Source organism: Terrapene carolina, unplaced genomic scaffold (genome assembly GCF_002925995.2).
Source record: "Terrapene carolina triunguis isolate 2854851 unplaced genomic scaffold, T_m_triunguis-2.0 Scaffold85, whole genome shotgun sequence".
NCBI classification, from domain to species: domain Eukaryota; kingdom Metazoa; phylum Chordata; order Testudines; family Emydidae; genus Terrapene; species Terrapene triunguis.
The window spans coordinates 40,746,536-40,771,311 of record NW_020664436.1 but is presented as its reverse complement, the minus strand read 5'-3'; the positions used below and the strand labels follow the sequence as shown (position 1 = coordinate 40,771,311).

Here is a 24,776-nt window from a genome sequence, read left to right as displayed (position 1 = left end):
GGGGTGGGATGACGGGAGAGGCTGAAGAAGAGATTTGGGGTAGGGCAAGGCTGAGGGCAGTGGGTTGGGGGGAACAGGGGGACTGTGGGGGAGGCTGTTGGAACGGGGGCAGGGACTGAGGGCAGTGGGTTCGAGGTGGGAGGTACAGGGGGGCCTGCGGGGGAGGCTGAGGGAACAGGGTCAGGGTGGGGCCTGAGGGCAGTGGGTCTGAGGGGAGCCCCCCCAGAGGGACCTGCCAGGGGGCCAGGTGAGCCCAGCAGTGCTTACCTGGAGCGGTTCCCAGGAAGCATCCAGCAGGCAGGTCCCTCCCAGTCCCTCTGGCCCCTTCCTAGGGTTGGGTCAGGTGGAAGGGAGGGGGGCAGGGTCCGGGGGAGCTCTCTGCCCGGCGACCGCTGCCTGCTGCCGGAGTCTACAGGCCCCGCCCCGCTGCAGCACGCAGGGGAGTGAGACCTCCCTGCCTCTCTGTGTGCCGGGGCAGGGGGAGGGCTGCGCTCTGCAGGCTCCTGCCGGCCAGGCAGGGGGCCCCGTGGGCTGGCGCCGCCGCGCCGGGAGCTCTCAGCTGCGCGCTGCCCCAGGGCTCAGGGAGGAAAGGTGAGTGGCGCCGGCTTGCCGCGGTTCCCCCAGCGCGGCTGCCCTGTCCTCGCTTTTGGGTCTTTAAATAGCCGTCCGGGGGGAAATCCCGGACATTTTTAGCTTTTTACAAATTCCTCCCGGACGGCTATTTAAAGACCCAAAAGCCGGACATGTCTGGGGAAACTCGGACATATGGTAACCCTACATATAGGACAACTACTGCCCTGCTCATATCTCCTCATCAGACCAGGGTTGTTTTATATCCAAAGAGACAAATGGCAGGTTATAAAATGGATGGTTATAAAATTCTTAACCAAATATATACTTGTGTAGCGGTGAGGGGGAAAACCAGGTGTACAAGAACTAACACTTAACACCGCCCCCCACCCCTCCCTTAACCCATGATTTTCTAGCACATGCCTATGTTGGCTGTGCCTCTTGGTAGGTCCTCTTGCAAAGAGAGGAATCTGGTTCATGGAACAGACAAGGCCACTTAAAAAAAAAAAATGGTTCTGGTTACACTAAATATAGAGCCCACTCCGTGTGAGGTACTAAGGACTAGCTGTTAAATCCAGCTTGCGTTTGTCCTGTCGCAGACTGAAGTAGCGTTTGTTACAAAGAGCTTTAAACTCTGTGGGGAAGAGAACTAATTTCGTATGGTCTTGCTGGGTCTGAGGAAACCAAACAGCAGTAATGCTACCTCACTACTAGAGGCTCTAGAAGCTCTGAGGTGAAGTGGTTTTCCTGCCACTCATGGATTGTGGAGAATACCTTTCCCCACCATGTTACTGATTAGGAAGAGATGTGTGTGATGAATAGATGATTTGAGAGGTTCCTTGAATGGTTGTGAACATCTGAGGTGCTTGAGCTAGCTGCTCAGTAGTCACCTAGTGAAGGGTGGTTGCTGGATATCCTTGGTGGGAAAAGATCAGTTTTTGTTTTGGAATTCAGCTCCCTTCTTGAGTCACTGGAGCCTTGTTTAGGTGACTTCAGGACAACTCAAAAGCTGCCTGTTCTCACAGGTCATCGCTGGGCAGGGAGCCTGCATTGAGAGAGGGGTAGGATGGTGCAGTGGAACTTGTTTTGGGGACTTGGTTGAGGAGGGCTTTTAAGAGGTTTGGTGGTGGTTGGTTTGTTTTTGTTTTTTTTTGTTTTTTGTTTTTGGAAGTGTGTTTATGTGGTTTTCATTGCTATACTGCACTCAACACTTTAGATACAGGGAAATACAGTCAAATAAAAAATGTATGCATGACTTGTACTAAGACTTTTTAATGTCTATCTGTCTTAGAGGGTCTCATGAAAGAATAAATGTGATGCAGTGTGAAAGTACAAAGACCACTTTTTGTATGACGGGGGTGTTCCCAATACACACTTTAAGGTGCACACTTGGAGTTAAATGGGAAGCTATTTCTGTCAAACTTCCTAAGGTCTTCTAGGCTGAGGCTAATATAGCATGAAGCCTGGAATTCAAACTGCTGTCAACAAGGCTGTAAAGATGCCAAGCAAGCTTAGATGTGTTGGCAGGGTTTTGGTAGGAGTGGGGATAAAACTGGATGATAAACACACAAGACCCTGGATCTGCAAGCAGGTACAATAGATCTTAAAATGCTTTTGCATGTGCAGTTAAGCTAGAGGTAAGGCATACCTTGAACTTCAGGGCCCGAAGGATAAAAATCCCCAGCTGACAACCATGGAAGGACAGACATAACCCTTCCATAAAAGGAAAGGAACTGGACACTTATCTATAAATTATAGATATGCAGTTATGTATCAAAGCAACATAAATTAAAGAACAAAGCATTATCTCATCATTTTCCTGTTGTAACCCTTATCTACCCCGTACTCACCTACCCATTCCATTATCCTCACAGTAAACGCCTCAAGTCAGGGACTTATTGCTTTTCTTTTTTCCCGTGAAGCTCCATGCACCCCAACTGTACAGTGCTACAGTAATATCAATATCTTAGTATTTGGTTGTCCAAACTGAATTTAAAGCAATAATGGAAACTAGCTTGTTGCTTGCATGCTTGCATCTCTGGCAGAGCAGTGACTAGGAAGGCAACTCTCCTGGACGCAGGCGCAGCCATTAAATTAGATCATAACTAACTCTTCCCTATAAACTTATCTGAGAGTGTGCCAGTAGAGAGCAGAAAGCATGATGGGGTGCTCTAGCAACTTCTCTTGAACCTGCAAAACTCTTCATTAAATCAATCTTCTTAGTCAGTGCCAAACTTTATAACTGAAGCCATCTGACCTCAAGAACTATAGAAGTGTTTACCTAAGTTTTCAGTACTTACATAATTAGATTCAAACCAAAAATAGCATCTCTCCAAACATTTAATTTTATTCCTCAAACGAAGTGATGTAAATACTTAAAGATTTGGCTGAGACACTAGAACAGGGCAAATGATGCAAAACTGTATTCTTGAACATCTTTAGAGTCCAAAAAACTGCTTATTGAACCAAGTTTGTGTCCTTTTTTTGGTTTTGCTTTTGGCCGGTACTCATCAGTGTTTTTGCACAAACATTAGGGAAGTGGTGTTTTTTTATGTAAACACTAGTAACAGTGCATGAACAGACATTTATTATCTGCCTGTAAGTGCACATCTCCTGATTAAAGCTTCAGTCAGCCAGTCAGGGAGCAGAAACAAATCATATGACTTTGCATGGTAAATAAAAATAGCAAATCTAAGATCTAGGGTAACATTTTTAGTTGCCTAAGTGACTTATGAGTCTGTCTCATTGACTTTCAATGAAACTTAAGCTCCTAACTCACGGCTTTTGAAAATTTTACTTGTAGTCAAAACATGGTGCAAAGAACTCATGGGCTGAAAAATGAGTACATAAATTCTTAGTGTGTTCACAGGTACCTGAATAAATAAAAAAAGGTAGACTTATTGGTTCATTACAAATACCCTGTTCAGCTCAAATATTGTGAAAAGGTGAAAGGAACCCCTGTTGGAAAGAGATGAGAAAGTTAAAACATATATCTTTTCCTTTTATTGATTAAGCTCCTTGCACAAACCTCAGCTAGTCATGGAAATGCAAACTACATAAATACTGGGATTTCTTCCCCCACCACAGACACTCAGCCATTTCTGCAGTGGAACACGACAGTCATTGTAATGGTGCCAGCAACACTACACAGTGATTTAAGGATTTGAAATGAGGCATATGGTATCCAGTTAAAGCAACAAGGCTATTTACACATGCAGAAAGTGTTCTCCTACTGTAATTTGGCCACAATAGTTCAGCTGATGCCCTTGTCCCTTATTCATGCAAAAGGATATTTAATGGCCACAAGTGGGCAACATGTATTTGCAAACTCATCTGAAACATAGCACCTCTGATGACATATGTGACGCTGCACCCCATCTTTTCCATAGTGATATGATTATAATACGAGTATGGCATCATTATGATGTATTTTATGCAAGGTAGGTCATGTAAGATCATTGAAAAGGTTATGATTTGCTGAATATGATTATCCTGTTTGCATGCATGTATCATTTTTGTATCTGTAGTTATGAGTATTGACTATGAATCTCTATTTCAAATGTAGTTACACCTGGAAGACTCCAACTAGACAAGATGTTTTCATTCTAGATAGTGGCTGGGGAAGGGCCATTAGGGAAAAACAATAGGTCTTAGGAGACACATATCTCCCACCTGGGGAGCCTTCCTGTGAACGCTCCAAACAGCCTGTGAGTGATGGCTGCTATGACTCTACAAGGACATGTGATGAGACCACATGTCTCTAGACTCCATCTTGGGCTGTCAGTGTTTTTCCACAGACTGGTCTGGGAACCAAGCTTTGGGAACAAAGGGTTCCCACCATATGCAAAAGCTATGTAATCGAGGGAGTGACACCATCTAGTGTTCTTCGCTCCCCACACAAGAAGACTCCTGGAAACACCTGGGGAACAAAGACTGAACTGGGGGAAGTGCTGGACTTATGCTAAGGGGCTTTTGGCCTGTGAATGGAACACCTGGGGATTCCAAGCTGTAAGCAAGGGCAGCTTCCCCCTTCAGAATCTGCAGCCTGCTTGTATCATCTTTTTGGTTACGAATAGCAGATTCTCACCCAGCTATTTAGTATGTTAAGTTTAGTTTGTATTTTTGTTTATTTGCTAGGTTATATGCTTTGATCTGTTTGCTATCACTTATAGTCACTTAAAATCTATCTTCTGTAGTTAATAAATTTTGTTTTTGCTTTATCTAAACCAGTGTGTGGGAATCATAACTCAGGGGCAAGAGGCTGTTGTATATTCCTCTCCACTTTGAGAGAGGGGGTGAATTTTATGAGCTTACGCTGTATAGTTCCCTGTTCAGTGCAAGACGGTATAATTTTGGGCTGGATGGGACTCCTCTTGTAGCTTGTACTTCTGCTTAACCAGTAGGGGTATGGCACATACTTTATCTATAGTTCTTACTCTCTGGCAGCCAATGAATCAAACCTGAGACAGAATCTCCACCTGTTTTCTAGCATGCTGTTGGAGCAATACCTGTGGACCAACCCCACAGAAACTGTAATGTGGCTACCGTTGTAATACAGTCTAAATAACCAAGTCTGCAAGGAATCTGGATACAGGGATAGACCTTTTGCAATCCCTGGTGTCGCTCTGCAGCTGTATTGGTGTTAAGAAGTAGAAGTGTTAGCTAATGATGTAAATATGTATATCTAGATTTTTTTTGTGTGCCTCTGGTGGTAAGCGTATCATGCAGGACTGTGTAAAGTTAGTTCTTGTGGATGATTAACTGAAGAGGGCAATTTTGAGAAAGTGGGCAATATTTAATCTTATTCTAAATCTCATAATACTTTAGTATTTTAAAGTCACAGCTCCTGGGACCATAGAATCATAGAAATGTAGGACTGAAAGGGACCTCGATAGATCATCTAGTCAGGTAGTTCTCAACCAGGGGCACATGTACCCCTGGGGGTACACAGAGGTCTTCCAGGGGGTACATCAACTCATCTAGATATTTGCTTAGTTTTACAACAGGCTACAGAAAAAGCACTAGCAAAGTCAGTATGAACTAAAATGTCATACAGACAATGACTTGTTTATACTGCTCTATATAATATATACTGAAATATAAGTACAATATTTATATTCCAATTGATTTACTTTATAATTATATGGTAACCATGAGAAAGTAAGCAATTTTTCAGTAATATTGTGCTGTGACACTTTTGTATTTTTGTCTGATTTTTGTAAGCAAGTAGTTTTCAAGGGAGGTGAAACTTGGGGTACACAAGGCAAATCAGACTCCTGAAAAGGGTACAGGAGTCTGGAAAAGTAGAGAGCCACTGGTCTAGTCCAGTCCCCTGCACTTAGGCAGGACTAAGTAGTAATCTAGACTGTTGCTGACAGGTGTTTGCCTAACACAGGGGTAGGCAACCTATGGCACACATGCCAAAGGCGGCACGCAAACTTTTTTTCAGTGGCACTCTCACTGCCCAGGTCCTTGCCACCGGTCTGGGAGGCTCTGCACACCAAAAGGGGAAGATATAGTGGAAAGTTTTGTAAACCATTTTGAAGAACGAGGAGTTGACATCAGAAAAATATTTTGTGTGACATCAGATGGTGTGCCTGCCATGGTTGGAAAACAGAAGGGATTTGTAAAGTTATTTGAAGATCAAATTGGCCGCCCGACAGTCAAATTTCACTGTATCAACCATCAAGAATACCTGCATGCTAAAATTTCTAATTCAGAGCTTAATAATGTGATGAATACAGTGGTGCGAATTGTGAATTTCCTTGTTGCTCGATCTGCTTTGACTCTCAGACAGTTTCAAGCACTGCTAGAAGAGATGGACAGTGCTTATAACGGCATTCCACTTCACAGCAACATTCGGTGACTAAGTCGTGGCAAGGTTTTGGTGTGCTTTGTAAACTGTTTTGATGCAACCAAGGCCTTTTTGTCGGAAAAAGGACAAAACTACCCTGAACTGGATGATGACAAATGGCTGTGTAAGCTCATGTTTCTAACTGACATCACCGCCCACCTAAACGAACTCAATCTCTGTCTCCAGGGTGCAGGGCAAACGGTTCTGGATCTTCATGAAGCCTGGAAGGCATTTGTTGTAAAACTAGCAGTTTTTTCTCGGGAGATTCGAACTTCGACTTTCCACGACTTCCAACACACAAAAGAGCTATCGACACGTTGCATTGTCCGTGTCGATGAGATTGGAATGTACATGCAAGAACTGGAATCAGAATTTTCTGACAGATGTCAACATTTCCAGCGATTTGGCCCAATGCTTTCTTTTCTAATTAAACGTGAAAAGTTCAATGAAAGCGACTTGGATTTGTCTGTATTTCAGTGGATGGGTGTTGAAGATTTCAAAATGCAGCTCATTCAGTTAAAAAGCTCAGAATTGTGGGCATCAAAGTTTGGAGATCATGGGGCCCCTATTCTGACCTGCTGGACGTCCCTGCCCGTGAAATTTAACTGTTTGAAGAAAATTGCGTTTGCAATACTTTCAGCATTTGGATCCACATACCTGTGTGAATAGGTATTTTCACACATGAAATCTGTCCTCTGTCCCTCTCGGAGCTGGTTAACAACTGATCCCTCAGAAGCCTGTGTGCAGCCAGGGCCGGTGCAACCACTTAGGCAAACTAGGCGGCCACCTAGGGCGCCTCGTGGTTGAGGGCGCCTAAAAGCCCGCCCAGGCGAGGCGGTGGAGTGGAGGTGAGCTGGGGTGGCTGGGGGGGCGTGCCCGCAGTAACGGGGGGTGCACAGGGGAACCGCTCCCTGCCCCAGATCACCTCCACTCTGCCTCCTCTGCTGAGCACACAGCCCCCGCTCTAAGTCTCCTCCAATCGGCGCCACAAGCCTGGGAGGGGAGGAGCGCCGGCGTGCTCAGCGGAGGAGGAGGAGCGCCGGCGTGCTCAGTGGAGGAGGTGGAGCGGAGGTGAGCTGGGGCGGGCTCCCCGAGCGGCATTAGCTGCCGCGGGGGGGGGGGGGGGGGCCCCCCGCGCCGGGGTGGACGGCGGGGGGGGGGGGGGGGGGGGGGGGGGGGTGCAAGTTGGAAGTTTCGCCTAGGGTGCGAAACTTCCTTGCACCGGCCCTGTGTGCAGCTTAAAGTATCCAAATACGTGCCAGACATTGGAAAACTTAGTGTGATCCTTGCCCTTGCTTTTCCTTGCTAACACTAAACTGATAAGATCTGCATTTTAATTTAATTTTTTAAATGAAGCTGCTTGAACATTTTAAAAACCCTCTTATTTACTTTACGTACAACAATAGTTTAGTTATATATTATAGACTTTTAGAAAGAGATTTTCTAAAAACGTTAAAATGTTCTACTGGCACATGAAACCTTAAATTAGAGTGAATGAACGAAGACTCGGCACATCACTTCTGAAAGGTTGCCGACCCTCGGCCTAACCTGTTCTTAAAAACCTGCAATGATGGAGATTCCACAACCTCCCTAGGTAATTTGTTCCAGTGCTTAACTACCCTGACATTTAAAATGCTTTTCCTGATATCTAAACAAAATCTCCCTTGGGAGAATCTAAGTTTTAAATAGAAAACCAAATTTTACATTTAAATAGTCTTAGAATATAGTTAATCTTCAGGGTTGATGTTTTCAAGCTTTTACAATCTTGAGTTTGGCCTTTTAAAAAATAAAATAAACCCAGCTCTATTTTATTGTACTAGTGGGGTCTGAATCAAGACTTCTGAGCACTTGAGACTAGCAGTATTGCAACATCTTTATGAAAAAGCTTGAGCTGCATTATGAAAATGGGCCAGATCAGGAACCTGATGCTTAGGCTCTTCTATGGACTGTGACCACTTAGGGTATTTTTTGTTTTTGTTTTGTGGAACATGAAGTGGCACGATGCTTCAGATGAAAACGCAGCTATCTGTGTGGCTTATTAATATAGTTTAAATCCATATTCCATACACATAGTATATTTTACTATTTATGAACTGAATGTCAGACCAAGATAGAAGGAACAGTCCATATTTTGTATTGCCCAAATTCTGAGAAACTTTAGTTGCACTGAAGATTTGCTTCTGCATCTGTTACAAGGCATCCTCTGAAATCTGCCCCACCTTTCTTTCCATAAATAACTTCTCTTCACCTTGGGGAATCTCTTTATACTTACACAAGCATTTGTATAGCTAACTTGCATTTCCCTTCTCCCTTTCAACTGACTTTTGACAGTTTAAGACAACTGTTCTCACTTCTGTTGCCCTCCCCCCACCACTAGGCGCCCATTGCAAAGTGCTGTACTTGTCAGCTGTATTCTTAACAGCATAAGACTTAAGTATCTGACTTATATTTAGCATTTGGATAACCTGTAACCTAGATAATGAATTTGTCCAGGGGAAATTGGGGGTGTACTTTCTCTAAGGTTTCTGGTCTGTAGCATTGTAACTGAATAAAAAAGACAAAGATGCAATGGCATCAAAAAAGACAGCAGCTGTTCCTCTGCGCCATGTCTATGTAGATTAACCTTATTTTCCCTGTGGGTATGTGTTCAGTGAAGCGGAGGGGGGGGGAGAGGGAGGAGGAGTGGAAATCTTTGTTCCGTAGTCCTTACATATTGAAGTCTGTTCCCCATCCTCCTCCATAAAGAATTGCCACAAAGGGGCTTTCAAAATAGTTGCCTTAAGGCATATTATTCCCATCACTACCCATACACCTCCCCCACTCAACTAAAATAAGAGCAAAGCCCTTTAAAAGAAAAGTATTGCTTTGGAGCCCCAGATCTTTGAGGAGGGCTATTAGAGGGTACTTAAGGCCTTTATCTGTAAAGCCGTAGTGTACACAGTGTTCATTGCCAAATGGAATCTAACTTTCAGAACAGAACTTGTAACAGCATTAATGCTTCTCCTAACTTATCTCCTTTTTAATCACAGAAACCCTATAAGGATATGACATGGTGTGTCAGTGCTAATTCATAACAAGGAAAAATGGTCTACAAATATCTGAATAAGAAAGTGGGTCTGCTTTTTTAGGGTTGCCAATTTTGGTTGGACATATTCCTGGAGGTTTCATCACGACATAATTTTTAATTAAAGATTAGTCTCTAATTCCTGGAGACTCCAGGACAATCCTGGAGGGTTGGCAACTTTAGCTCAGATAATACGAAGTGGCGGAACTAGATTTAAGGGAAATTAATGACATATTTGCATACTCTACCCACACTTACCGAAAGGATTATCACTGGTTATTAATTACTTAATGTGTTCTCAGCTGAAATAAACATGCATTTATAATGAATTCTGTGCTTTGTGTAATCGAGGCCCTGCAGGAGTATTTTCCATTCTAATTCTAAAAACAGATTTTGTGAATTTTGGCTATATAAAACATGTCATGCTCCTGTTGAAAGGTGGGGCAGGTGGAATATAGATTTAGGGATATTGAGATCAGGTTTTTAAGCTTGTCCTTGGAATCTTTGCAAACTGCTGGTTATTGCCATCTTGTAACTCTTTCCAGGTAAAGAATTCTCAGGCTGCAACTGAGTAGGGGTGTGCTAAATGCACAAAAAGGCATTTAGGACACACTGAATACCTAATTTGAGGCACTTTTCCAGATCTTCCTTGTTGGCCTCATTTTTCTGGGCTTATACTGTATGTGTTATGCAGATCCTGTCTAGTGTTATAAGAAATATAACTGAAATTCCTTTTTTTTTTTTAAATTGCATGTCTTAATTTGCTTATAATGCTTTGTGACAGCACTTACAACAAAGTTCAAAAGATCTTTTTCAGAACTGGAAGAGTGAAATTGCCTATTCCCAATCAAATCTGTTTAACAACTTCAATTGAAATTATGTCAATGGAATCCAGGTCCTGTTGACAGCCATTTTAAAACTTTATTTCTTTACAAGAAAACTTTTTTGTAGGTGTAGAGTTAAGGGATATAACTAGTTTTCTTTCTTTCTTTTTTTATGTAATCTTTCATCACTCAATATTGCCCTACCAGACCTGTGCTGTCATCTCTCAAATCAATAGGGCGCATGTTAAATGGATTAAGTCAAACGCCTCACAAAAGTCCAAGTTACATTATATTTACAGAGTTATTTTTATCAACCACATTTATTTCTTCAAAGAATGAAATTGGGCTTGTTTGACAAGACCTATTTTCCATAAAATCATGCTGATAGGCATTAATTATATTGCTACCCTTAATTCAATTGAATTCCTTATTAGCTTTTCCAATGTAAGAATGGCCATACTGGGTCAGACCAAAAGTCCATCTAGCCCAGTGTCCTGTCTTCCAATAGTGGCCAATGCCAGGTGCCCCAGAGGGAATAAACAGAACAGGAAATCATCAAGTGATCTATCCCATGTCGCCTATTCCCAGCTTCTGGCAAACAGAGGTTAGGGACACCATCCCTGCTCATCTTGGCTAATAGCCATTGATGGACCTATCCTCCATGAATTTACCTAGGTTTTTTTTTTTTTTTTTTTTTTTTTTAACCCTGTTATAGTTGTGGCCTTCACAGTATCCTCTGGCAAAGAGTTCCACAGGTTGACTGTGTGTTGTATGAAGAAATACTTCCTTTTGTTTTAAACTCCCAGTTTTCATTCATTCCTGAGATTGATATTAGTTTAATTGGCATATAGTTACCTGGGTAAGACCATTTGCCCTTTCTGAATATTGGCATATTAAGATCTCCTTAGCCAGCTCGTTAGAAACTTTTGGCTGCAAGTTATCTGGGTCTGCTGACTTAAAAATGTTTATGCCTCGTAGATGTTGTTTAATATTCTCCCCAGTTACTAATGGACTGGAAAGTAATTTATCCTCGTGTGATACAAGCTCATCATCCAACTTCTTTCCCATTACAGAATAGAAGTCTTCAGTGAATACTTCTGCTTTTTCTGCATCATTAACAATTTGCTAACTCCATCTAATAATGTGCCTATACCATTGTTAGGATATCTTTTGTTTCTAAATTACTTAAAAAGCCACCTTATTGTCCTTAGACCTACCAGCCATAGGTTGTGCTATGACTTCTTTAGCCTCCCTTATCAATTTTCTATATGTCATAACTTCTAATTTATATCAATTGCTATCTATTTCCTCATTTTTTATTTAATATTACTTTTTTTCCTATTTCTGATTACTACCTTCAAGTTGCCTCTAAACTAGGATGGCTTTTAGCCAAAATTATCCTTTTTCTTTACTGTGGAATTATGGCTTTTTGACCATCTAATCAACTCTTCTGAAAGAATCCCAGTTTTCATTCATTTTTTCTGTTTTTTAAACTTTTCCTTCTAGTCAATTTTTCTCATTATTTTCCTCATCTTTGGGAAATGAGCCCTCTTGAAACACTAACTATATATATTGCTGGTTGGAACAGTTTTCTGTTTGCCCATATTGAATGTAATCAGGTCATGATCATTGGTCCCTAGGCAACCACCAACTTCCAAATCAGTGATTAATTCATCTTTATCTGTCTTAATGAGGTCTATAATAGTTACCTCATATTGAGCGAAATATCTCTTGTTAGAAAATTCTTATTTTTCGAAACTCTTAAGTCTTACTACTGGCTGCATGAGACCCTCCAACATGACTCCCAAAGTGAAGTCCCCATAACACCAGGATTTGTGTTTGGTGCATTACAGACAGGTGCTTTAAGAAGTGACTTATCCTGTTCTCTAGATTGATTTGGGGGTCTGAAACAGAGCCTCACCATCACCCCCTCCATTGATCCATATGCATTCAAGATCCTGTAGGTTCTGAGTTATCAATAACTCTAAAATAAGGAATGGTGTTTTTAATATACACTGCTACCCTCTCATCTTTATCCTTCCTGAACAGGCTTTCTGCTAGGGGGCTCTGAGCCATGAAGGAGTTGAGGGCCCACTGGCACTTCTGCAATATAGATAATGTATCTTTGCAACAACTTGATTGAATCTTCCTTGCCAACCTCTTTGTTCCCATACACCCCTTATCCCCATTAAAATAAATACAGTAAATATACTTTCTCCAAGAAGGCAACTGAAATGTCTCCTCCTCCCAACCGAGACTTCTCATAACTTGACCACGGTATGGGCCATATATAATTATGTGGGACTGGTAAATTGGGGGGGGGGGGAGTGTGAGAGTTTAAGAATTGGGGTTATAACAGGAAATTGGCTTAAACCTTAACCATGGAATAACTACCACTATTTGTAATCAAACTTCTGAAGTATGTTAACAAACTACATTTCCTTGCCTGTTGTCTACAAAGAATTCATGTGACTTAACATGTAACACCTGACATGGGAGTAGAATCTAGATGTGTAATATGGCAGCTCAAAGTCTCTGCCAAATCTTGATGTTTGGGGGAGGGATGGTGAGGAAGGTCTGCAACTAGGGTCCTTGATTTCAAAAGGGAAAATTAAAAAAAAAAAAAAAAAAATGAAGGGAATTAGTTAGGGAATGGGACTGGACTGAAGAACTCAAAGATCTGAATGTGGATGGGGTTTGGAATTACTTTTAGTATAAATTGCAGAAACTATCTGAAACCTGCATCCCAAGTAAGAAGGAAAAAAATGTGTAGGAAAGGGTTGCAGACCGAACTGGGTGAACAAGCATCTCAAACAGGTTATTAAGAGAAAGCACAAAGCATACAAGGAATGGAAGGAAGGGATGGATCAGCAAGGAAAGGTCAGAATGTTTAGGGAAAAATGGAGAACAGCTAAAAGCCAAGCAGAGTTGGACCTTGCAAAGGAAATTAAAACCAATAGCGAAAGGTTCTTTAGGCATATAAATAAAAAGAAAACAAGGAAAGAGGATGGGGTGGTGATTGAAGGTTATACTTAGATTATCTAACTTCTGAACAAATACTTTGCCTAAATTTTAATAAGAGTAAGGAGGAGCTTGGGGACAATGGCATGGTGACAAATGGGAACAAGGATATGGAAGTAGAAATTTCCACATCTGAGGTGGAAGCCAAACTCAAGCAGCTTAATGGGAGCAAATTAGGGGGCAAATTAATCTCAATCCAACAATATTAAAGGAACTGGCATGAAATTGGCAGCCCAATAGCAAGAATTTTTAATGACTCTGTAAACTCGGGGGTTGTACTGCATGACAGGAGAATTGCAAATATAGTATCTATATTTAAGAAAGGGGGGAAATAAGTGATGGGGGTGGAATTTACAGCCTGTTAGTTTGACCTCAGTTGTGTGCAAGATTTTAGAACAAATTCTGAAAGAGAGAATAGTTAAGGACAGAGAGGTAATCAGCAATTGGAATAATATACAACATGGTTTTATAAAAGGTAAATTGTGCCAGACCAACCTGATTTCTTTCTTTGAGAAGATAACTGATTTTCTAGACAAAGAAAATGCAGTAGATCTAATCTACCTGGATTTCAGTAAGGCATTTGATACAATTCCATATGGGGAATTATTAGCTAAATTGGAGAAGATGGGAATTAATATGAGAATTGAAAGCACAAGGAGCTGGTTAAAGGGGGAGATACAATGGGTTATACTCAAAGATGAACTGTCAGGCTGGAGGAAGAGTGCGAGTGGTTTTTCCTAAAGAATATTGACCAATCTTTATTAACATTTTCACTAATGACATGGTACAAAAAGTGGGAGTGCGTTAGGGTGACCAGATGTCCTGATTTTATAGGGACAGTCCCGAATTTTGGGTCTTTTTCTTACCCCCCACCTCCTGTCTCGATTTTTCACACTTGCTGTGTGGTCACCCTAGAGTGCATTAATAAAATTTGCAGATTATACAAAGGTGAGAGGTATTGCCAATACAGAAGAGGACCAGAATAACCTAAAGAAGATGTAGACAACCTTGAAAACTGGAATGGTAGAAATGGGATGAAATGTAACCGAGCAAAGTGCAAGCCATGCACGTAGCGAGTAACAACAAGAATTTTTGCTATCTGCTGAGGACATATCAGTTGGAAGTGACAGTGGAGAACGATGTGGGTGTATTGGTTGATCAAAGGATGACTGAGCCACCAATGGGATGTGGTTCTGAAAAAAGGCTAAATCTATCCTAAGATGCATCAGGCGAGGTATTTCTTGTACAGATAGGGAAGTGTTGTTACCATTATATAAGGTACTGGTGAGACCTCATCTGGAATATTGTACAGAGTTCTGGTCTCCCATGTTTAAGAAAAATAAATTCAAACTAGATCAGGTGCAGAGAGAGGCTACTAGGATGATCAGAGGAATGGAGAACCTACCTTATGAGGGAAGATTTTAGCCTAACAAAATGAAGGCTGAGGGGAGATATGATTGCTCTCTATAAATACATCAGTGGATAAACACCAGGGACGAAGAGGAGTTATTTAAGTTAAGGGTCGATGTTGGCACAAGAACAAATGGATATAAACTGGCCCTCAATAAGTTTAGTCTTGAAATTAGATGAAAATTTCTAACCATCACAGGAGTAAATTTCTGGAACAGCCTTCCAGGGGGAATAGTGGGAGCCAAAAACCAACCTTGTTTTAAGACTGAGCTTGATAAGTTTACGGAGGGGATGATGTGATGAGATTGCCTACAATGATATATGACCCATGCATGACTGCTGTTAGCAAATATCTCCAACAACTGCAGATGGGACACTAAAAGGGGAGGGCTCTGAGTTACTACAGAGAATTCTTTCCTGGGTGAGTGTCTGGTGCCACTTGCTCAGGGTCTAACTGATTTGTCATATTTGGTGTTGGGAAAGAATTATGCCCCAGGTCAGATTGACAGAGACCCTGTTTTTTTTTTGTTGGTGATGTGTTTTGTGTTTTGCCTTCCTCTGCAGCATGGGCCACTGCACTGCTTTCTAGCAAATAGTTGTGTAACCACTGGAAAAGTGTCACACACAACCCTCCCTGCTACCCCCAGTCACTGGCTTACATGAAGGATGATAGCCTACTTTTACTACCTGTTACTCCTTTAGCTTGAGCAATATAGAGGTCTGATAATGAGGTCCTGGGTTTAAACCCTGCTAACAAACCATGTAGGAGAAAAATAACCATTTTAGTAAAGACTGCATCATATGCATATGCACATACAGATTGAATAAAGTTTGCATGGGCTACCTTATTTCTCACATTTCCTAACTTACAGAGCCATACACTCAAAACCTTAACATGTGAGTGAGTGTGACACCCTCTCAAGTTGTGTTATCATCATGCTTATTCTCTGCTGCCGCGCTAGGCGCAGTACAAACACAGAACAAAAAGTCAGTCCTTGCCCTAAAGAGCTTACAATCTAAGTTAGCATTTAGTGGAAGATAGGATTTCTCAGAACACTGCCAGTGGGCTACTAAACCTTGTTGGTCACCAGTCTGACTCTAGCCCAGCCTAGTAAGGGGTGATTTTCCCCCCCCCCCCCACTGGATATATGGCTCCTATATGAGAAGGTTGGATCCTAACCCATCACCTCAGTCCCTCCTACGCTCTGTCAGGAGCACACTATACTTTAGTCTCCTATGGGCTGTAAAACTTTGGTTTCTTTTCTATTGTTGGTTTTAGTATGCAGGTGCTGGGTGATGTTGGTGGCCTGTGACATACAGAAGGCCAGACTAGAGGATCTGATGGTCCCTTCTAGCCTTAAACTCCATGATTCTATGGTAACCTGGCCTACAAACTTGTACAAGCCTATGTTTAGCCCAGGCTTGGAACTTGCATTAAATCTGAGGCAGAAGCGGGAAACAGGTTGATTTGGAGGAAGCCTCCAAATCAGTATGGGAGAAGAAAGCATTGAGGATAGGGCAGATTTCTTCAGGGAAATCTTGTATTCAATTTTAAAATCTGTTGCTGCTTTTAAATCTAAGAAGCTAACTTAAAACTTATCAGAATGCACATATGGCTTTTTGGTCTCCCAGATCCTGGATTACTTGGAAAATTGTACCTGACTATGTGTGATGTGCTGACCACCGTTGCTATTCCATAATGGCAGGTACAGAATGTGTCTGGTTTAAAAACAAAACTAACTTTGACCCTGCTTTGCGTGTGTATTCAAAATAGTTTTGTAGCCTGGGTATCTATATAAATCAGTATTTATACACAGTTCTGTAGTGACGATTTAGTTGAATGTCTACATGTTAATGAAATAACAGTTTGCAGTACGTATACACAAGTATTAAGAATATAGAACAAATTCTGAATTTCATCTTAATACCCAAAGAATCCTTGTTTTGGAATTAACAGTAGCCAAAATACACTGCATATGTAAAATATTGTGAAGGTGCAGGATCTGTTTATCAGTTTTCTGGATTTTTAACATGGATGATTTGAAAATTAATATAGGCCAGGCTAGTTAGGCACCTTAAGTAACTATTAATGAATGGTCTAGGGAGCTAGCGAACAGGAGCGGCTAACAGGGGAGTTTTGCGAGGGACTTCTCCAGGTGAAGGAGGAGTGATTACATGACTCTTGGGGTAAGTTTGTCTGTTATGCGTGTGTTTTGTGTTTGTTTGTGGTGTGCTTGCTGCTTGATTGAAATATACTGTGTGGTCTATTTGTTTGGGGGCCCGTATACTGACCGTGTGTGTGCTGAGTCTAGCGGCCTGCTAGGCAAGGCTGAGAACTTCTTAACAAGGCTTTGATCCCTAAACCCTCTAGCACCCATCAACCCTTAACCAGGGGGCGGGGCCACTCAGGAAGACCAGGGCTTTAAAAAGCCCACTTCTAAGCGACCAGAGGAGTGGCTAATGGGGGAGTTTTGCGAGGGAGTTTAGAGGGGGCGTGTGTGGGGGGGGCTAGATACACTTAATGTTCTTTAAACTTAAACCAAAAACACCCCCCGTAAAAACAAAACAGCAACAAAAGAACGAGCTTCAGGAGTAAAAAGAGAATGCTGGCAGAAGTCCAGCAACAGCGTGGGGACTATCCAATTTATTGCACCCCATGTAGCTTGTATGATTACCTGCCCTATGGGTGGGTGGCATCTGTGTGCATTCGGTGCAAGGAGCTCCTGGCCCTCAGAGACCATGTACGGGTTTTGGAGACCAGAGTGGCTGAACTGGAGGAGCTGAGGGAGACAGAGGGGTACATAGATGAGACTTTCCGGGATACAGTAGAACGATCCAACCCCCTGTCTGACCGCCTCTGTGCTGTTGAGGAGGATGAAAGTCTCAGGGAAGGAGAACATCCAACTGGAGCAGAGAGAAACGATCCCATAGTTGGGACCCTCCTTCCAGATGATGTCATGATATCCTCTCACACCTGAGGATGCCTCTCTGGGGCAGAGAACTCCAGTTTTTAGGAAGGGACGGGTAATAGTTTTGGGGGATTCAATCATTAGTCCTGGAACCGACAAGAGGAGAGGCAATTTTTGATTTAGTTCTAAGTGGAGCACAGGATCTGCTCCAAGAGGTGAATATAGCTGGATCCCTTGGTAACAGTGACCATAATATAATTAAATTTAACATCCCTGTGGTGGGGAAAACGCCACAGCAGCCCAACACTGTAGCATTTAATTTCAGAAAAGGGAACTACACAAAAATGAGGAGGTTAGTTAAGCAGAAATTAAAAAGTACAGTGCCAAAAGTAAAATCCCTGCAAGCTGCATGGGAAGTTTTAAAAGACAACATAATAGAGGCTCAACTTAAATGTATACCCCAAATTAAAAAACATAATAAGAGAACCAAAAAAGAGCTACCATGGCTAAACAACAAAGTAAAAGAAGCAGTGAGAGGCAAAAAGGTATCCTTTAAAAAATGGAAGTTAAATCCTAGTGAGGAAAATAGAAAGGAGCATAAACTCTGGCAAATGAAGTGTAAAAATATAATTAGGAAGGCCAAAAAAGAATTTGAAGAACAGCTAGCCAAAGACTCAAAAAGTAATAGCAATTTTTTTTTTTAAGTACATCAGAAGCAGGAAGCCCGCTAAACAACTAGTGGGGCCACTGGACGATTGAGATGCTAAAGGAGCACTCAAGGACAATAAGGCCATTGCAGAGAAACTAAATGAATTCTTTGCATCGGTGTTCACAGCTGAGGATGTGAGGGAGATTCCCAAACCTGAGCCTTTCTTTTTAGGTGACAAATATGAGGAACTATCCCAGATTGAGGTGTCATTACAAGAGGTTTTGGGACAAATTGATAAACTAAACAGTAATAAGTCACCAGGACCGATGGTATTCACCCAAGAGTTCTGAAGGAACTCAAATGTGAAATTGCAGAACTACTAACTGTAGTCTGTAACCTATCATTTAAATCAGCTTCTGTACCAAATAACTGGAGGATAGCTAATGTGATGCCAATTTTTAAAAAGGGGTCCCAAGGTGATCCTGGCAATTACAGGTCGGTAAACCCGTCTTCAATACCAGGCAAACTGGTTGAAACTATAGTAAAGAACAAAATTGGCAGACGCACAGATGAACATAATTTGTTGGGGAAGAGTCAACTTGTTTTTTGTAAACAGAAATCATGCCTCACCAATCTACTAGAATTCTTTAAGGGGTCAACAAGCATCTGGACATGGGGGATTCTGTGGATAAGCTGTCATAGGATAAGAGGGAAGGCCCTCTCACGGATTGGTAACTGGTTAAGAGATAAGAAACAAAGGGTAGGAATAAATGGTCAGTTTTCAGAATGGAGAGAGGTAAATAGTGGTGTCCCCCAGGGGTCTGTACTGGGACCAGTCCTATTCAACATATTCATAAATGATCTGGAAAAACAGGTAAACAGTGAGGTCGCAAAATCTGCAGATGATACAAAACTACTCAGGATAGTTAAGTCCCAGGCAGACTGCGAAGAACTATAAAAGGATCTCTCAAAACTGGGTGACTGGGCAACAAAATGGCAGATAAAATTCAATGTTGATAAATGCAAAGTAATGCACATTGGAAAACCTAATCCCAACATAAATTAGCTGTTACCACTCAAGAAGGAGATCCTGGTGTCGTAGTGGATAGTTCTCTGAAAACATCCACTCAATATGCAGCGGCAGTCAAAAAAGTGAACAGAATGTTGGGAATCATTAAGAAAAGGATAGATGATAAGACAGAAAATATCATATTGCCTCTGTATAAATCCATGGTACACTCACATCTTGAATACTGCATGCAGATGTGGTTGTCCCATCTCAAAAAAGATACATTGGAATTGGAAAAGGTTCAGAAAAGGGCAACAAAAATGATTAGAGGTATGGAATGGTTTCAGTATGAGGAGAGATTAATAAGACTGGGACTCTTCAGCTTGGAAAAGAGACAACTAAGGGGGAATATGATTGAGGTCTATAAAATCATGACTGGTGTGGAGAAAGTAAATAAGGAAGTGCTATTTACTCCTTCTCATAACACAAGAACTAGAGGTAACCAAATGAAATTAATAGGTAACAGGTTTAAAAGAAACAAGAGGAAGGATTTCTTCACACAACGCACAGTCAACCTGTGGAACTCTTTATCAGAGGATGTTGTGAAGGCCAAGACTATAACAGGATTAAAAAAAAAAAATAGATAAATTCATGGAGGATAGGTCCATCAATGGCTATTAGCCACGATAGGCAGGGATGGTGTCTCTAGCCTCTGTTTGCCAGAAGCTGGGAATGAGCGGCGGGATGAATACCTGTTCTGTTCATTCCCTCTGGGGCACCTGGCATTGACAACTGCCAGAAGACAGGATACTGGGCTAGATAGACCTTTGGTCAGACCCAGTATGGCCGCTCTTACGTTTAACTTTAGAATTCTGACTTCAATTGAATGGTGATTTTTTTTTAGTCCACAAAATATTTTTTTTTTTTTTTTACACCCTTCTTAGACTTAATTTGTACCCAGTTTTGGGGAAGCGGTTGGTGGTTTTGTGTGTGTGCGTGCACGCAGTATTTTAGGGAAGTTCCAACTGAAAATATTTTTGATTTTACTCAATGAATGTCCACGCCTAACTACTGCTTGAAGTGTCTGCTGCAAAGCAGTGCATTTGCTAATCATGCAAGTGACTTGCATTCTATATCCATATTGATATTATCTAACAGTCTGCAGTTCTACACTAGGATGTTTCTGTGACATTTCTACTTTTTTCAAAAGGAAAAAAAATCCATCCACATCCCTCATGAAATAACAAAATGCAAACTTAGCTTAAAGGAGAAGCTTAAGTTCTGTCCTAGTTGGTGTTTTGTTTGCTGGTGGAATCTGTGATCTGGCTAGTTATTTTGATGGTATGAGTAAAATGAATCTTGACTGCTAATGTCAAGATACTTGTAAGTACAGAGGAACAACTCTGACATTGTATTTGGTCAGACAGTTAAAACGCTCAACAGAAATTTTTTTTAACATAATTTAAATGCAGTAAGCAGGGATATCTAAATTTAGCAAAAATGCTTTCTATTGGAGAGACTGAAGAAGCATGTAGTACTTCAAAATCTATATATTGCTGCTCGTGTTTCCTAAAACTAGTGGGCAGAAAGATCCAATTTCTGAATGGCTTTGTCTCACATGTAACAGCTGTCTGATTTCAGTGGTCATGCAAAAGCTCTGGGATATCAATTGAATATAAAAATCTTACGGGGAAAGACTTTTTGTTCATGAGATTTCTCATTTCTTCATTGTGAGCACTAGCAATCTGAACTTTTCTGCTGGGGACTTGGCTGTCACTTTGTGCTAACAGTGAATGAGCATGAAACAAGGTATGAACAGCCAAAAGGCCAATCCAGAGTATAATTTTCAAAGCAATACTTTTGCTTCTCTATCCCTTCCCCCGCACCGAACACTTCATTGGCTCCAATCCAAGGAGGGCTGTATGCAGCTATTCTTGAAGTAGTTAATTGTTCCTGAAATTGTCAGAAGAGTTGATTAAGAGAAATCTCCCTTCCTATACTACCAAGGCCTAAGCATGCTGTTTGTGACCTCTCTTGGCCTAGGAATGAAGAACCAACCTGGTGTCTCTAATTGATTTCTTTCTCCTCTGACCCCCAGCAGATGGTAATGCACATGCTATTGCTAGACTGCCAGCTCAGCTTTTAGGTCGAAGGACAGCATAATGCACTCAACCTGATTTTTCCTTTTGCAGGAAGAAGAGATGCCAGATGTAGAAATTGACATTGATGACCTTCTTGATGCAACTAATGAAGAGGAGAGAGCTATCAAATTACAGGTAAAATATTTTTCCTAAAGTAAACTTGAACATGGCTGACTTAACATATCAGGGTCACTATGTCTTAATTCTGAATGACTCCGCTCTGGTGGTAGCCTTAGAATGAGTATTTCCTAAATTTGAGAAAAGGGAATTTAATGTAACCTATCTAGGACTACTGTCTGAATGTAAACAGATTCCCTAGCATTATGAGGAAACTCCTTCAATGAGGATGACAATAGTAAAAATACAAGGTCTAGTACGCCAGTGAGAGGGATAATTATTCTGAGAAGTAGTAGAGCACCTTAAGTTTTCTCCAAGTGGCATTCATATTATAAAATATGAAGAGGAAAAACCCACGGGTAACTTTAAGAACCTCAGAAATCAGTGGATCTTCTGGTCATGACAGTGTTGGAGTTATTCCCTATTAATGCATGTATACTGATCCCTGTGGTCTTCATTACATTACTAATCTTTTCCTAGCCATGAAGAAATAACTACAACTTCTGTTGAAATGTGCAATTTTTTGAGTGTAAAAGCATAACCCATTGGTAGCCATTCAGGGCTCTATCTAAAAATGTGGGGAAAAGATCAAGATAGTCAACAACCAGAATTAACAGAACAGGGAAATCCAAAGTATGTCAGCTGAATAAGGCAATTACAGTAGATTTGTTCTAATTCCATAATCTTGTTTGAGGTAAATGTTAATGAAATGGAGTGGGGGAGGGAAGAGTGGGGAGAAAGAAAGAATAATTGTGTGTCTGGAAATGACACTTCAGGCCAATGCGGGACTTGCCATAAAATGGGTAATAGTTAAGATATATGAGAGGAAATGAAACAAGATCTAGTATACAGACATTCATCCCAGTTCACATGTTAAGAACCCAATTAGTGATGCCTTAGTGAAAAGTTCCCAGTGAAAAGTTACTTGAATCTTGGGGTGTGTTGGGGGTAGTGTTTGTATGTATGAAATCTTAGCTTCTCCTCCTCTCTCCCATCTCCTTGGAGATGTACAAATTGGGATTTTTAATGTAGAATTCCTTTTTAAGGAAGCTGCTACTACTTCCCCTCTGAGCCCAGTGGTGTAGTCCCTTTCTGCTATAGATACTTTGCTCCACCTATGCTGCTACACTCTGGGTGGAGTTGTTATTGAATGTAAAGATTGCACATCTCTCCTCTGTAAACTACATGAAAACTAATAGACGTAGCTTGATTATATATGGGAAAAACACTATGAAAGTGTGATAGTCTAAGATTATAGATTTGTTTTAACTTTTCAAAACTGACGTGACTTAATACAGAAACTGACACTTCTTTCATGTTTCACTTCTAGGAAGCTCTTGTAGATTGCTACAAACCAACAGAGGTAAAGTACCCCTTTTCTTGAATACCATTTTTCCCTGTTAAAAACAGTGTAGTCGTACTATAGCTAAAAATATGGGAATGCTGATTGGAGTTGAGGGGGTCTGAACATTTCAGGCCTGACAGACTCCCCTTGAATGCTGGAGTTCTGTTATTTGACTTGAGCAGGATTGTGCTCTTGGGAAGAAAGTTGATTATTCCTAGCTAAGTGTTAGGGCAGGCCTGCACAACATGCGGCTCGGGGGCCGCATGCGGCCTGCGTGGGCTCACTGTGCGGCCCGCGGGGGTGGAGTAGATGGGCTCACTGTGCGGCCCGCGGGGGTGTGAGTAGGCAAGCGGCGGGTGAGGGAGGGGGGCTGAGTAGGCGAGCGGGTGGGCAGTGGCGGAGAATGAGTAGGCGAGCCGGGCGGATGGGGGGCTGAGGAGGCGAGTGGGCGGGCAGTGGCAGGGGGTGAGTAGGCGAGGGTGGGAGGCTGAGGAGGCAAGCGGGCGGGCAGTGGTGGGGGGGCAGGTGAGCCGGCGAGCCGGAGGGGTGGGGGGCTGAGGAGGTGAGCGAGCAGGCAGTGGCGGGGGGTGAGTAGGCAAGCCGGGGGAGGGGGGCTGAGGAGGCGAGTGGTGAGTTGGTGGCTGACCTGTTCTACTGATCTGGACTGGCTCCCATCCCCTCTCCCAGGGCCGGCTCCAGGCACCAGCAAAACAAGCAGGTGCTTGAGGCGGCACATTTCTAGGGGGGGGCATTCTGGTGCCGGCCATCATAAGTGCCGACCCCGGGGCATGGCGAAAAAGTGCCCTCGCTGCCCCAGCTCGCCTCCGCCTGCTCCCCTGAGCATGCCGCCGCCGCTCCGCTTCTCCCCCCTCCCTCCCAAGCTTGCTGCACTTGAAACAGCTGTTTCGCGCAGCAAGGCTGGGAGGGAGGAGAAGCCAAGCGGCGGGGTGCTCGGGGGAGGTGGAGGTGAGCTGGAGCGGGCAGTGGTTCCTCTACCCCCCCCCGTTACTTCCTGCGCCCCCCCCACCCTAGCTCACCTCCGCTCCGCCTGCTCCCCTGAACGCGCTGCCGCTCCGCTTCTTCCCCCTCCTTCCCAGGCTTGCTACTTGCAAAACCACTATTTCGCGCAGCAAGGCTGGGAGGGATGAGAAGCCGAGCGGCGGGCGCTCGGGGGAGGCGGTGGTGGTGGAGCGGAGGTGAGCTGGAGCGGGGAGTGGTTCCTCTACCCCCCCCCGTTACTTCCTGCGCCCCCCCACCCTAGCTCACCTCTCCTCCGCCTGCTCCCCTGAACGCGCTGCTGCTCCGCTTCTCTGCCCTCGCTCACCTGAGAGGGAGGGGGGAGAAGCAGAGCGGCGGCACGCCCAGGGGAGCAGGCAGAACGGAGGTGAGCTAGGGCGGGAGGTCACGGGGGGCCCGCAGGAAGCAATCGGGGGGGGGAGGGAGAAATGCGGCACGCTGGGGGAGGAGACGGTGCTGGGGATTTGGGGAAGGGGTTCGGAAGGGGTGGAGTTGGGGTGAGGCCGGGGGCAGAGGGGCACGAAAAAGAAAAGGGAGGCTGCCAAAAATTTTTTTGCTTGGGGCGGCAAAAATCCTAGAGCCGGCCCTGCCCTCTCCAAGGGTTGCAGCTTTCTGGAGGTGCCTGCCTTCCAAGCCTTCCTCATTCACACCTCATTCATTCAACAGGGCAATTGATTACAAAGTGGGGGGAAGATCTTATTCTACTTCTAGCAAAAAGACATTTTTCTTTTACCTTAATTATACTACCTTAGGGGCCCGCTATAACATATTACCGAGGTTCAATACTGCTGTTTCGGTGGGGCGGTGCTAGGGAAGGAGGGTTTTTTTCCGCGGGGCAGGTGGCGC

The 24,776-nt window shown here is 42.9% G+C and overlaps 1 protein-coding gene across 1 annotated transcript in view; it reads left to right on the top strand.

Moving 5' to 3' along the window:
* The window catches only part of PPP1R14C (protein phosphatase 1 regulatory inhibitor subunit 14C), a 70,376-nt gene that overhangs the window by 33,718 nt on the left and 11,882 nt on the right, over positions 1–24,776 (top strand). Inside the window, exons 2-3 of the mRNA XM_024200108.3 lie at positions 21,503–21,586; positions 22,899–22,931. Of these exons, the coding sequence (XP_024055876.2) occupies positions 21,503–21,586; positions 22,899–22,931 (117 nt within the window). The remainder of the gene's footprint in view (positions 1–21,502; positions 21,587–22,898; positions 22,932–24,776) is intronic.